This window comes from Balearica regulorum, chromosome 4 (assembly GCF_011004875.1).
Source record: "Balearica regulorum gibbericeps isolate bBalReg1 chromosome 4, bBalReg1.pri, whole genome shotgun sequence".
Lineage (NCBI taxonomy): Eukaryota > Metazoa > Chordata > Aves > Gruiformes > Gruidae > Balearica > Balearica regulorum.
Window position 1 is genome coordinate 36,687,002 of NC_046187.1, and position 14,459 is coordinate 36,701,460.

The 14,459-nt window shown below is 38.9% G+C and overlaps 1 protein-coding gene across 7 annotated transcripts in view; it reads left to right on the top strand.

Annotated features, from left to right (window-relative positions):
* FNIP2 (folliculin interacting protein 2) overlaps positions 1–14,459 on the top strand; it is a 52,286-nt gene that overhangs the window by 18,383 nt on the left and 19,444 nt on the right. For 4 of the 7 annotated variants that reach the window (XM_075751787.1, XM_075751789.1, XM_075751786.1 and 1 more), the window contains exons 2-9: positions 4,283–4,409; positions 7,791–7,925; positions 10,505–10,605; positions 10,689–10,760; positions 11,421–11,521; positions 11,685–11,774; positions 12,905–12,976; positions 13,574–13,703. In XM_075751787.1, the coding sequence (XP_075607902.1) occupies positions 4,283–4,409; positions 7,791–7,925; positions 10,505–10,605; positions 10,689–10,760; positions 11,421–11,521; positions 11,685–11,774; positions 12,905–12,976; positions 13,574–13,703 (828 nt within the window). The remainder of the gene's footprint in view (positions 1–4,282; positions 4,410–7,790; positions 7,926–10,504; positions 10,606–10,688; positions 10,761–11,420; positions 11,522–11,684; positions 11,775–12,904; positions 12,977–13,573; positions 13,704–14,459) is intronic. The other 3 variants (XM_075751791.1, XM_075751790.1, XM_075751788.1) reach the window with 1 other exon arrangement.

A 14,459-nucleotide genomic window follows, 5' to 3' on the forward strand; every position in this document is an offset into this window, starting at 1 on the left:
TTGAACAGGTAAGGTCTGTCTTGTATAAGCAGAATGAGAAAAATTTTATATAAACAGGGCTAAAGCAAATGATGTTTCAGTTAGTGTTTAGTGAAACTTATTTTGAAGGCTTTTTTTAAACTGACTGAAAGAAGCAAGATTTGTTATCCAAAAGTAGTGATTGTAGCACATTTATTCTTGCTAAACATAAGAAATATGAAGCTTACCCTGGGGATTACATAGTTTTGTTATCAGAAGTAACACTTCCAGCAGTAGGTACATATGCAAAACTACCTATATTATATAACTCACATAACTTCCTTCAGTACTTGCATATGGTTGGGTAAACTCTTTTAGTCAGAAACAGAAAAAGGAAACAATCAACAGTGTGCCAGTTTAGGTTTTACCATATGACTATAAGGAAAACAGCTGAGTCTTGAGACATGAAGTAGGAGAGTGTCAGGAGTGGTGGTAAAGAGCTAAAAGGGCACTTCTGGTAAGAATAAACGTCAATATTTGTTGTAATTGGGCACGGAGTAGACTACTGGAATCTCATAATGGAGTGCAGCTGGAAAATAAGGGGCTGTCTGTAAGTGTGGTGAGGGTTTGCTTTCTAGTCCAAAAGTGGAAGAGTTAATAATTTTGTTACAGAATAGTCAATGAAAAATAGAAAATTCAAGCTAATAATGTGTAAATTTTGGTTCAAGCTTTTCACATAACACTTTCAGAATCTTGTTTCCCCATCCTCTACTTATTTCCCACAAATGCATCACAAGGATTTCTTTGTTGCCTTAAGGTTAACAGTAGTTCATATTTGGCCTTGGAGGGGGAGAGGAAAGAGTCTGTTATCTCCTTCATGATTTTTTTTTTTTGGTGGATAGAAATATATATCCCTTGGTCAAACTTGGTGGTTGAAATTGATTAGTGAATTAACAAATAATTGGCAAGGTGAATGATTGCCTGTGAGCATAGGAGCCTTTTTTCCTTAGGAAAAACAGGCTAAAATATTTCTGTTGCCTATTTCCTGTATTTTGATCTTACTTTTTAGAAACAACTGATGGAAGAGTGAAAGATCTTTTTTAAGCTATTTCTTTCTAACATCTAAAGGAGTGTTAAACTATACAATGCAGTAATGTCGTAGGGTTTTTCATGAACTGATATTTTGTACAAGATAATCTTACCTGTTTTTCAGAAACTGTATGTGAAGAAGAAACAAAACCCGCATGCCTTTCAGCATTGCTAAATAAACAAGAAGCTGATACAGAAAAGTAACGGTTTGGAGTCTTGGGTTTTATGCGTATGAAAACAGAGCTGACCAATGAGTCTCTGTACTGTCTGTATTCTTCAACACTCTGCTTTTAGGAGATGATTGAATGCTTCTGCTGTCCCTGTTTTGGGGGCTGTATGTTTTATAAGCTGGCTTAAACCATAAAGGGTGGAGGTACTGTAAGCAGTGTGCTCATCAGCTTTTGTGACAAGGAAAAACATCCTGGTCATCTGACTAGTCTTGGGCCTGGTGCTAGATTCCATGTCGAAGTAATGAGACTGGGTTTATATGCTTGTATAACTTGCCTATAAATACGCTTGATCTTGTCAAATGAAGCTTTAGTAGGATGGATCTCTTCTGTAATGGTTAGGACTGCTGCAGGGACTGCATCTGTGTTCTGGGTAATTCAAAGCCTGGAAGCAAAGACTTCATTAAAATGTAAGTTTGATATTTGGTTAGTACTGTAAGGAGCATTATCTGAAGTTACTTCCCTAGATTTGGTCTATTTGGTCTCTGTAAAGCTCTGTATGATAGATTTTATGTAATTTCTTAGTTTGTTGCTGTCTGGTACTAGAATCTGAAGCTCTGAAAGATGGCAACAATCTTTAATTCTAATGTATTGCGTGGAAAAGGCACGTCATCAAGCTAGTAAATTGGCTTCTACTTCAGCATTTGTTATAAAACCCAGTTCACATCTTACACAGAAGCTGGCACCGCACAAACAACATGAAGTTTGCTTTAGTGCAGAATGTGGAAATTCACCCGTTCATAAGGGAACCTAAATTCAGTGAGCATGTTTTTAGCGTTGGTGGACAGATGCAAAGCTGGATTGGCTCAATCTGTGCCTGAAATGCATCTTTCTCAGTTTAGACTTGCAATCCTGTGGTCTGAACTACAGATCCTGCTGTGTGCGTCCTGGAGATAAATAAGGCTTTGCTCTTGCATACAATTTAAATGAAGGCCATAGAGATATACCTTTGTTGTTAAAAGGAGGGAAGACTTCAGGTACTGTCCGTTGCAGAAAGTGTGTACTAGCTAGCTGTATAACTGAAGAGGTATCAGAGTATCCAGTACTGAAGAGTATCAGATTCATGCAGCAGACTAGAATGAAGCCCATTGATGGCTCTGACTTCTCTTGCATTCTGTATAACTGGATTTTGTAATAGCATTGCACAGGCAGTAGGCTGAGAAACTAGTAACAGACTTTTAAAACAGATGGTGTAGTTGCAGCTCTCTGTATATGTGAGGTGTGTAGGATCTTTGTTGGGCAATTATCAACAATGGTATCTGGTTTGATCTCATGCAGGTTAACTTAATGCTATGACTCCCTTTGAAAATGAAGACTTGAAAAGAAATCTGCCTGGCACTCCTAGCATTTTGGAGGCAACATGTTACAAACGCACCAATGAGTTTCCTCACTGTTGGTGGCAAAACAGCCTTTAGCCTTGTTCTATGATCTGGCTTTGATGTGTACTGGACCCTTGTATATTATGTAGAGAGTATTCTTGTATCAGACTACCTTACAATGGAGATAGGTGTCTGGCTTACTCTGTTTCAAGGTATTTAAAAATAGAATAAAACCTTCCAGATTGATGAGGTCTTTCAAGCTTTGAAAAAGGTGTCTATTTAGGTGTATTTTTCTTTCCAGCTATGTAGAAAGGGGAGTTGATCTCTGAAATGCAGGATGAGGCACAAAGAAGAAATTAAGCTGGCTTTACTTATAATGATTTTTTAGATTTGCAAGTCTCTGAGTTGCCCATGGTTATATTACTGACTCTAGCAAGAGTTGATGGTGTTTACTTCAGTATTGATTTATGACTAGTGACAGAGCATGGAATAAAAGACACAGCTTCAGAAGTTCTTGTCTTTCAGCTATATAGAGTTTTTGTGTTCTTTTCTCATTTCTCTACCTTCCTTCTCTGGGCATAGTTTGGGAAAATTCCTTTGGGAAACATCCTTTTGGGTGGGAGATCAGTGTGACCTTGACTGAAGTCTGTTAGGCAATTTGTTAAACCAACAACTATTAATAACAGTTGTACTCTTACCCCCTAGATGTGGTCCATCCACGTCAAGCATGAGGCAATATGACTGAGCACCAGTGCTGTGTGGCACTGCTTTATGCAATAGAAGGTTTTTTCCATTAATTTCGGCCTGTCAGCTACATAACATTTTCTGTAGCTGAACCTGAGGCCAAGCAAACCTCCATGCTCTGATGTGCAGACCCGACTCCCTTTGGAATTAGGAAATAAAGTCTCTTGCTATCGCAGCCATGACCAGTTGTGCTCCTCAGCCTCCTGCAGTAGCAGAAGGAGGCAAGTCGTGTGCCGTGGCATATCTCTGAGGAATGGGCAGATTCTGGCTTGAGAGGGTTGTTTTGCTTCAGGTTGAATCTCAATGGTATCTTGGTTTCATCTACTAATTGAGTTTCATCATAGTAGGAGATCAAGTCACGGTAATCTGATTGCTCTGTAAACACTGAAACACCTCAGAAAAGAAAGGAGAAAAATAATGGAACAACATAAACCTTGTCTTTCAGTTACAAGAATTAAACTTGGGAAAAATCATAACTTATATTGACAGGAATTGGCCAAAAGGAATTTGGTTTGTCGTTTGGAGGAGAGAAGGATGAGGGAGGGTGTAAACCTTGTGCTCGTCAAAGTAAAGAGGATGGTAATCCGTTGTTCTTTATCGCTGCTGAGAGAATTGCACAGAACAGTATACCTACCTTGCAATAAGGAAGATCCAAACTGTGTGCAGAGAAGGGAGTAAATTTAAGAGTAGCCCTGGAGCAGATTGCTGAGACAGTTTTGTGTTCCCTTTCAGGAAAATTTTGAAGAAAGGTTGGATGAAAATTGGTTTGGCTGTGTCTGCCTGTGTATCAGTGACATTGGGCTTAGATGCCCCTTTGGAGTTCTGTGATTACAGCCTGATTCTTCTAAATGCTGAGTAAAAGATGTATTTGCCAAATACCTGTTTCTTCACTTAAGCCTGCAAAGTAAGCATGCTATTTTAACATCTTGTGTTTATAATCTGCAGCTGGTCCTCTTCAGAGTTTGACTTGAATGAAATCCGCCTGATAGTTTATCAAGACTGTGAGAGGAGAGGCAGACAGGTCTTATTTGATTCCAAAGCAGTCCGCAAAATTGATGAAGCTGTGGTTCAGGTATGAAATGCTAATTCTGCTTTTGTCCTACTGCTCTTTGGTTTCCGTTCTCAAAAGCAGGAATTTTAATATGACAGTGTCAACTTCTTAATCTTACTTGTGATCTTTTACTTGATCTCAATTCTGTGATAGCTGCAACAAGTGTGCTAGATTCCAAGAAGCCCGTGAACACATATCTGGTATTTGTTATATTTATAATACAAATACAGTATTGAAACTTAACAACTTAGACCCGATTTGCTTTCAAGCAAAGCAATCTATACCCCTTTAAACTGAGTATTTCCTTAGCCTTTTTAATGTCGACTGGGACTGCTTTTTTTTGTTAGCCCTGGTTGTGCAATCCCATTGTTCCAGTGATGTCTAGCAGTCTCTAAACGTGTAAAGTTGGCTTCATGTGAATTAAAACAATTCCACTTTGGCTAACCATGCTGTAGTGTGTAAGGCTGACGCATGGCAATATATGGTCATGTAAGTTTTGGTAACACACATAGAAGCAAGAGTAGATGCTGTCAAGATGAAAACTATTTGTGCTGCTCTCCAGGCATGCAAATTGTGGAGTAATGCTTCCAGCAAACCTAGTGATTTTAAGACAAGTAAAACAATAGTGTTTTCTGTTTTGTGGTAGTTTTGGGGGTTTTTGTACTAGCTCTGTTTCTCTTCTACACTTAATTATTTCCATTTTTTGTTTGTTTTGAAGCCTTTGTTACAACCAGCAGCTTCAGCCTGTCAGACTAACATAGCTTATTGTGGAATCACTAGCTATATACAATAGTTGCGACTTGTAGAAATTATGTATGAAGATGCTTAAAACCCAGCAATCTCTTTCAGTCACACTGCAAATATGCCATTATGCCAAATCAGTAAGACTGAGCATCATCAGCTGATGGCTGATCATCTACTTAAGAGGGTAAATGGGTCAGACGGGTCTGTTAATCTTGCTTGCCCTCGCCGCCCCCCCCCCCCCCCCCCCCCCCCCGTCAAGATTGTTACTTTGTATCTTAAAGTTGGTTTTAAAACACAGAGCATGTCCGGAAGAAATATATTTCTGGCTTCATTTAAATACTCAAACTATTCTACTTGCTTGAATACTTTAAAAATTAACAAAATACCCTATCAGAAGCTCTATGTAACACTGACATAAAACAGATTATAACCTCTCTCATAACATGATACAGGGTGTAATCTGTTTTCTAGCCAGGCACTAATCTAGATACCCTTCTAAAACAGCCAAAGCCCTTTGAATGGCGCGCAAACATAGATGTTAAAAGTGATCTTGAATGTTTGGTCGTTTGTTTGGTACGTTACCAGACAGCAAGCCTAAAACATGATTCATTTAAAGTTAATGCAAAATTGCTCTCAAGCTCAGTCCTGTTTAAACTAAAGTCAAGAAAGTGTATATATGTGTGTGTGTATACTGTGTGTTTGTCCATTTTCCTGAAATACAGAAAAGCTTATTTGCACTGAATAGTCAAATACATTGTTTGTCTTTAAAGTATGCAATAAACTTACTGGGGGAACTAGCAGGTCTGTATCCCATTTAACCAAATGTTTGTTTAATATACTGTATTTCTTTTCAGTGTTCTTAATCTAATCTCCAGTTCTTTCTGCAGATGGCATGTATCAGACCACTTTTATTAGGCATTTTTTGTCAATAGCTCATTAAACATGTGACTACTGACACTGGTGCATTTCTAAACCCCTAATGACAGTCACACTAGGATTAGATAAGCAATAGCACAGAAATACTATGACAGGAAAAAGTGCACAACAGGAGTGCAAATTTAGGATAACATGTAAAAGTCCAGGATTTTGTTTTTTCTAATATGATAATAGGCTTATTTTTAAATTTATAAAGAAGCTGCACTATCACTGTAGTTTAAACTCAACTTCTAAAAAAATGACAGATCATCCACTCCACTTTTCTTGGCTTCTCTTCCTCTTTTTCTTCTGCATCTTTCCTTTTGCCCATTTCATCATCTTGTCATCATGACTCCAGTACTCTACAACTTACTACAGTTATTGCACTGTGGTATTCAAAGTGTTCGTCATAAAAATCAATTATTGGATTCTACTTTTATTTCCATTTAATTTCCTGTTACCATTCCTTTCTTATCTTGCTGAGCCTAAAATATGTGATGTAAACTTGGCTAGGTCTACTTTTTACTAGCGTCTAAGTGGCTGTTACTTCTTTTTGCCTGCTTGCTTGTTTTTTCTGTAAACTATCTACATGTACCTTGTTGACATTTAAAAAAAAATTTAGGTGATCTCTGCCAGTGCACATTCCCAATGAGGTGAACCATGTTGGTACAAAATGAGACTTACAGAAATACACTTTATTCTAATGTGCACCAAATGAATTAATGTTTACATTAATACATATTAAATATATGTTCATTAAGGGATTTTAAATTTGTTAAATATACAAAAAGTTTAAGAGTGTGAGATAAGCTTTCTAAGACTTTCGAAGCAGTTTTGATTGCTGCAAGGTTACAGTTTTGCTCCCTTCATATAAATCATTTCAAGTGTATGTGAGAAGTATGTTCAAAATAATGTGACCCTTTTAACTGACATCTAATGAACATTCAGATTGGAAAAAAACCAGCAGCTGTTAAAGAAAACAAGAAACTCATTGGGTTTTGTTCAAGAAAACCGTATTAAGCAAATCCCAATGAATTAAATACAGCTTGTCTTATGAAACATATATGAATAGTGGTATCTTTCCAAAACTTCCTTTACACCTTTCTGATCAGTTCTAAGATCTTAAAACATAGCAACTATGAGTAAACTTTTAATTCAAAGTCCTCTGGATTTAAGCATTTCTCTGCCTTTTTTTCCACACAAGTCCTTTACAGGTTTGACAAATAGAATTACCAGGTTATAAAATCTACCAAATGATCTTGTTATTCACCCCTTGTTTTTGCTGGCTGTTCTTCTGTTTAACAAATTTGTTAATCAGTTGGTGAGCAAAAGTTATATGCAATTTGGGTGATTAATTGTGCCAACGATTACTGAAATTAGTTTGTAAGCAACCCATAAGCTGAGATTTTGTTTACATAAACTTTAGCAAACGTTACACAGAGCTATTCATAACAATTGGGAATGATCTTCCAGTGGAATTTTGACTAATTACTCTGACTATGTATGATACTTTGAAAACTTGTATGACAATATAGATGTGAGAGTAGTTCTATACTTTCTCTGATGCTGGCCTTTAAAAAAACTTTTCAAACTGATACATATTTTTTTGAACCAAATTATCGTATCTTTTATTTCTGTTGCTTACTTGTAGTTTAAGAGAACTCTTGCCATGATATGTTTACAGATGGGAGATCTCATGTTTGCTATAATTGTTTTCATTATATTGCTCTATTTTTGACACAGAAAATGGCAGAGGATGCTTCTGTAAAGGCTTCTGCCAAGAACTGCCAAGCAAGCAATGGGAACAACAATGTTTCTTCCCATAGTTCCTCAATAAGCTGTATGCAAAATATCAAAGAACAGATACCGAAATATCAGGTAATATTATTACTTTTCTTGCTTGTATTTATCATTTTTACTGAAGAAGTTTGTATATAAAAGCCTTAACTTACATGCATTGAATGACTAGTTATACTTTTAATATATTCAAGTTAATTTGAACCTCGAGATACCTACCCTATCTTTAAAGCGTTATAGATTAAGAACATGTGGGTACATCTTAACTTTTTGGTCTGTCTTGGTCTTGTCTTTGAAAGAGTTACAAAAGATATTAAATAGCATTATTATTATTTGTGAAAGCCATAAAAAGCACTATACCATTCTCTCTCCTTGTTTTGAAAAAATGTCTATTATGCTTCAGGTCAATTCTGAAGCAGCTGTTGAACATGGTATATTAAGATGCCCCTTCAGTCTGTCTTACTATAATGTGAAATTTTTGAGAGAACTATTTTTTAGGTATTCTGTCTGTTTCTCAGTAAAAGCATAAACATTTCATCTAGAAAAATGTAATTGAAGCATGTATAAATTAAGGTAGAAAAAAGATACTTAACTAGAAGGTAAATGATTTCCTTCAGTATTAACAAACTTCTCTCCAAATTTGTTATCGGTGATCAGTCCTGGCAGTCTGGCAAAGTTCCCGCCGACTGGAAGAGGGGGAACATAACCCCCATTTTTAAGAAGGGTAAAAAGGAAGACCCAGGGAACTACAGGCTGGTCAGTCTCACCTCCATGCCTGGCAAGATTATGGAGCAGACCCTCCTGGAGACTATGCTGAGGCACATGGAAAAAAATTTAGGTGATTGGTGACAGCCAATTTAGGAGGTGATTGGTGACAGCCAGCATGGCTTCACTAGAGGCAAATCACGCCTGGCAAACTTGGTGGCCTTCTACAGTGGGGTTACAGTGTTGGTGGATAAGGGAAGGGCAGCTGATATCATCTACCTGGACTTGTGCAAGGCATTTGACACTGTCCTGCACGACATCCTTTTCTCTAAATTGGAGAGACATGGATTTGATGGATGGGCCACGCAGTGGATAAGGAATTGGCTGGATAGTCGCACTGAGAGAGTTGTGGTCAACGGCTCAATGACCAAGTGGAGAACGGTGACAAACGGTGTTCCTCAGGGGTCGGTACTGGGACCGGCACTATTCAACATCTTTGTCGGCAACATGGACAGCGGGATCGAGTGCACCCTCAGCAAGTTTGCCGACGACACCAAGCTGCGTGGTGTGGTCGACACGCTGGAGGGAAGGGATGCCATCCGGAGGGACCTTGACAGGCTGGAGAGGTGGGCCCATGCGAACCACATGAAGTTCAACAAGGCCAAGTGCAAGGTCCTGCATGTGAGTTGGCGCAATCCCAAGCACGACTAGAGACTGGACAGGGAATGGATTGAAAGCAGCCCCGAGGAGAAGGATTTGAGGGTATTGATGGATGAGAAGCTCAACATGAGCTGGCAGTGTGTGCTTGCAGCCCAGAAAGCCAACCGTGTCCTGGGCTGCATCAAAAGAGGTGTGACCAGCAGGTCGAGGGAGGTGATCCTGCCCCTCTACTCCTCTCTTGTGAGACCCCACCTGGAGTACTGCGTCCAGCTCTGGGGGCCCCAGTACAGGAGAGACATGGAGCTGTTGGAGCGAGTCCAGAGGAGGGCCACGAAGCTGATCAGAGGGCTGGAGCACCTCTCCTATGAGGACAGGCTGAGAGAGTTGGGGTTGTTGAGCCTGGAGAAGAGAAGGCTCCAGGGAGATCTAATTGCAGCCTTCCAGTACCTGAAGGGCCCTACAGGAAAGCTGGTGAGGGACTGTTTATCAGGGAGTGTAGTGACAGGACAGGGGGTAATGGGTTTAAGCTGAAGCAGGATCGATTTATATTAGATGTTAGAAAGAAATTCTTTACTGTGAGGGTGGTGAGGTACTGGGACAGGTTGCCCAGAGAGGTTGTGGAGGCCCCCTCCCTGGAAGTGTTCAAGGCCGGGTTGGATGGGGCTTTGGGCAAGGTGGTCTAGTGGAGGGTGTCCCTGCCTGCAGCAGGGGTGTTGGAACTAGATGATCTTTGAGGTCCCTTCCAACCCAAACCGTTCTATGATTCTGTAATCAGTCTTTGAAACAAAATAAGAAATCGGTCTGGTTGTATTTAGAAACACAGTCTTCACAAATTATTTTCCAATCAAAAATGTTTCCAAGAAGCTTTCTGTAAGGTCAGGGAAGGAAAACTTACTCATTTGAATAAGGAAGACAGTTTAATGCTTGGGGATCCACACCACAGAATCAAGTCCTGTGAACACCTACAGATTTCATCATACACTCTATATGGGAATGTTGCTGGACAGCTATTTCTTGGAAATGCAGTAGAATTTTTTTTCCTCTTTCTTGCCTTTGAAGGTCCCCCTGGAACAAGGGTAACAATGCCCATCTAGTGAGCAAAACAGAGTACATCTTTGAGCTGTACTTGCTTGTATTTACACTCAGTGTGTTAGAACCACACAGGATCTTAGCCTGCATGGAAAAGCAGAACTTGTATTCTCCATTAAAAATGTAGCACTATGGCACTATATTAAATTGAAATGGTATGCCAAGTTATTATTGACTTTGTTCTTCCCGTCTTCTTGTCTGTGTAGTACACCAGACCAGCCTCTGATGTCAACATGCTGGGAGAAATGATGTTTGGCTCAGTGGCAATGAGTTACAAAGGCTCCACCTTGAAAATTCACTATATACGGTGAGTGTCCTTTTTCTGTGATGCGCTCTCTTGTTAGGCACTTGGAATTGATGACTCACTGAAATGACTGTTTATCCTTTCAGCTCTCCCCCACAGCTGATGATAAGTAAAGTCTTCTCAGCCAGGGTAGGAAGCTTCAGTGGAAGCAACAATAAGTAAGAGTGTTACTTTTATTTTTTTGTTTCCCATCCAATGCAATTGTCTGTCCTTCCTTCTCCTTTTGTAGTCCTTCTGTCACTGCTTCTAAATGTGACTTAGCCAAAGTGGAAAAGTCTAGTAGAAAATCAGAAATGGTGACTATGGAGAAGGATTCTCTTGATAGATGTCAGCCAGGCCACCCAAGTTTAAAAACTAGAATCTCTTCTTAATTTGTCCAGTGCATGCAATAAGCTTCAGAGGTCAGGTGCTTTGGACAATCAAAGCCTCGATCTCTTCCTGCTACCAGAAGGGTGAAGAAGGGGTATGTTTTGAGAAACCTTTGTGTTCCTGTACTCCACTTCTGTTTCCTTCAGCAATGACAGAAGATATACTATTTCTCATCTGTTCCTTTTTTCCTTGTCTTAAAAATGATCAAATGCAAATAAACTGAATCCCAAATGTGACATACAGAAACTTACATAATTCAAAGAGGGAGCCTATATAGAAAATAAATGCCTATTTCCTTACAGTTTCAGAAAACCTACTATTGGTCCTTTAGTTTGATTGTAAGTTAATCTTCAGCCTTTTTTTTCCCATAAAATGAGCCTAATTCTCAAGCTAATATTAATGCCTATTGATCACCTTCTTAAGGAACACTGACTTTTTCCACTTTTTAGTTTACAAGATAGCTTTGAATACATCAACCAAGATCCCAGCCTGGGAAAGCTGAGCTCAAATCAGAATGGTTTGGGAACCTGTCGCAGTGGAAGTAATTTAGGTAAATATTTCCAGGTTCTATGTCTTTCTGACAACATGAGGCCATCTGTTGGTTCAGTTTGTTTGTTTTTATTTTTTTTCCCTATGCATCCCCTTCTTTCTGTTTGTTTTTTTTTTTTAACTTTTTTGCATTGCATTTTCTCTACATTGCTTTTGTTTCCTAGGTGTGTTACAGCTGTGTAGCAGCAAATTGCTGCAGGGTGTGTCTGAAGGAGGTCCCCTCCGGCTCATCCGCAGTGCTTCTTTCTTTGCAGGTTTGTGTGGAATGCCAGCCACAGTGTGACCCATCCATATGCACACACAAATCCAGCTCCTTCTGAGTTCTGGCAGGACATACATAATTACTCTCTAGAAACAAAGGGCTAAAATAGTGACAACAGATGTATCTGGCTTATAGTTAAAAAATCTTTCTTCCAAAAAAAATAGCTAAACGAATTGCTTTTTGTTCATATTTCTTTTCTATTCCCTGTGTTTAATTTTAAAGGTATTTTTATGCAGTGTTTTTAATAATAAATGAGCCCTTATGTTTCTTAGAGAACTTATGTTTCCTGGCTTGCAGCTGGTTTCTTGCTGGTGTGCAGGTGTCTTGCTGGTGTACAGCTTTTTCTTCTCTTGCCTCTTGCTACTTTTTTAATTTGACAGACATTCAAAATTAATTCTTGAGACAAGTCTGGGAGGTTTTAAGGTGTTTTTTCTTTAACAATATCAATTTCTTTAATTTTCAAAACTTTAAGCTATATAAAGTCTCCTTTTACAGGCATACTGATGACCCATGCAGGTGGGTAGATCTCAGGCCTAATTAGTTCTGTTAATTGCAAAAATGTGAACTGGAATACCAATGCAGTTTCTTCACAGCCTTTGCAAATCTTGCATGCTCTACAATTTGAGTGACTGCACTACTAATGCTTCAATGTAAAACAACTTAGACTGAATGTTTCTTACTGTGAGGCTTTGTGGGTAGTAAATCTCTGCTTGGGGAGTGAATCAGAAGCTTAATGGACTTCGTATTTGACTATTTCACTATGATGTTAACCTGTAAAATGACAGTCTTGCACACACAAAGTCAAGTGACAGATGGGGGTACCATCAGCCCTCGCTTTCAAAGCATGTCTGATTTCTGATCATGTAGACTGTATTCATATTCTTAAGCTTCTTAGATGTTTTTAGATTGGGGCAAATAACCAACTTCCTCTAGTAACATGATAGTATGGGAATACTATTTGCTGCCACCTCTGCTCATACCATACTGCTTATTTGGAGTAACAGTACAGAATGTAACTTTGCTGTTTTGTGACCTTTAAACTTAAACTTTTTTTTTTAAATGCTGACAAATAGTATGGTGAGTTATGTAATATTTTCTATTGATCTGATCTGTTTGTTTTAGCACACAGCACGCCTGTTGATATGCCTAGCAGAGGACAAAATGAGGACAGAGACAGCGGTATTGCTCGATCAGGTATCTGCTCTCTGTGTCTTGTTTGCCTACTTTTGTAATTATGTTACAACTCTTTGGTGCAGTGGTTCACATGAAATATAGGCACCTTGTGACCTGTAAATCAAAAATTTTTTGGATCTGCTAAACGGTTTTCCTTCTGCTTTTGCCCGAATGCAGGAATATTTGTAATGATATTGTTTACAGCCATCATTTTCTGAGTTCTGAACCAATTTATAATTTGGAGAAGGAACTGGTTGGAGCCTCTACTAAAGCAAGGGGAGAGAAGATATTTTTGCACTGAATAGGAAAAGCAGACCAGGAGATCTGTCTATTGTAGTGGGAGGGCAACACCTCTTAGAGCAGAACGCTTTTAATGAGAATAAGATGACTTTTAGTATGTTCTAGTAGGGAAGATCTCTGACTTTATAAGAAAAGAATGTCCTTAGGCAGCGGGACTTATTAAAAATCATTGTCTTTCCTGTTGCAAGTGAGTTACGTGAAAAAGATCAGCAAGTAAGAGCAATATTTGTGGGAATTTCTTCTCAGACTATGAAGAAAAATATTCAACCAGCACTTTTTGTAATTCAGTATATGTGGGGTTTCTTGCTTTCTTGATAGCATCTCTGAGCAGTCTTCTGGTCACTCCTTTTCCATCTCCAAGCTCTTCATCATCATCTTCTAGCAGCTACCAACGTCGCTGGCTCCGAAGTCAGACAACCAGTTTAGAGAATGGGATTATTCCAAGGTGGTGAGTGCAACACCTTTCTTCTTACAACAGCTGTTTGGCAGTAATTTAAGCTAAATAGAGCTTAAGCCTCTTTTCTTTAAAAGGACAAATCCTTTTGTTAAATACTCTCAATTCAGTCTAACTTCTGTGCATGTTACGTAAGAATGCCAGTATGAAGAAGGATCAAGTTTTGGCTGAGTATGAACTGCAAGGCCTTATATATTTGGAATATGCTTATTTTTATTGAATGTATAGGCTGTGTCTGAAGCCACATTCTGAAAAGCAAATTAAACTGATTTTGAAGGAGCAGAGCATCCTGTTGAGATGAAAGGGACTGTAACAGCGCTGCTGCTGTAATTACATTATACTATGATGAAGTCTGACTAGTGAGCAGTTACTAAAATTTTTGAGTAATAGCCCATGCTGACTCTCTCGGCTGGTACAGGATGTTCCTGATGTGACTTCTGCCAAAACAGGAGGAAAAAAAAGAGCTGTGATCAAAAAGCTTGGCTTCTGTTTTGGAATTTTATTAGCTTTTGTAGCTCAGTGGCATAACAAAGCATGGAATGCAGCAGACCTTTCATAGCTAATAAGCAAATTCTTCTCTTGTCAGCTGCAAAAAAGCAAATGGTTCTTGATTATCTGCTCGTATGCACTCATTCACCTGCACCCAGAGGCAGCATGGAATTAGTGGAGAGCTACAAGAAATTCCTACTGTTTGGCCTCTCTCCCTTTTCGCTGTTTGCAGTTAAGAGTAGCCTAAAAGCTGGCAGTTAA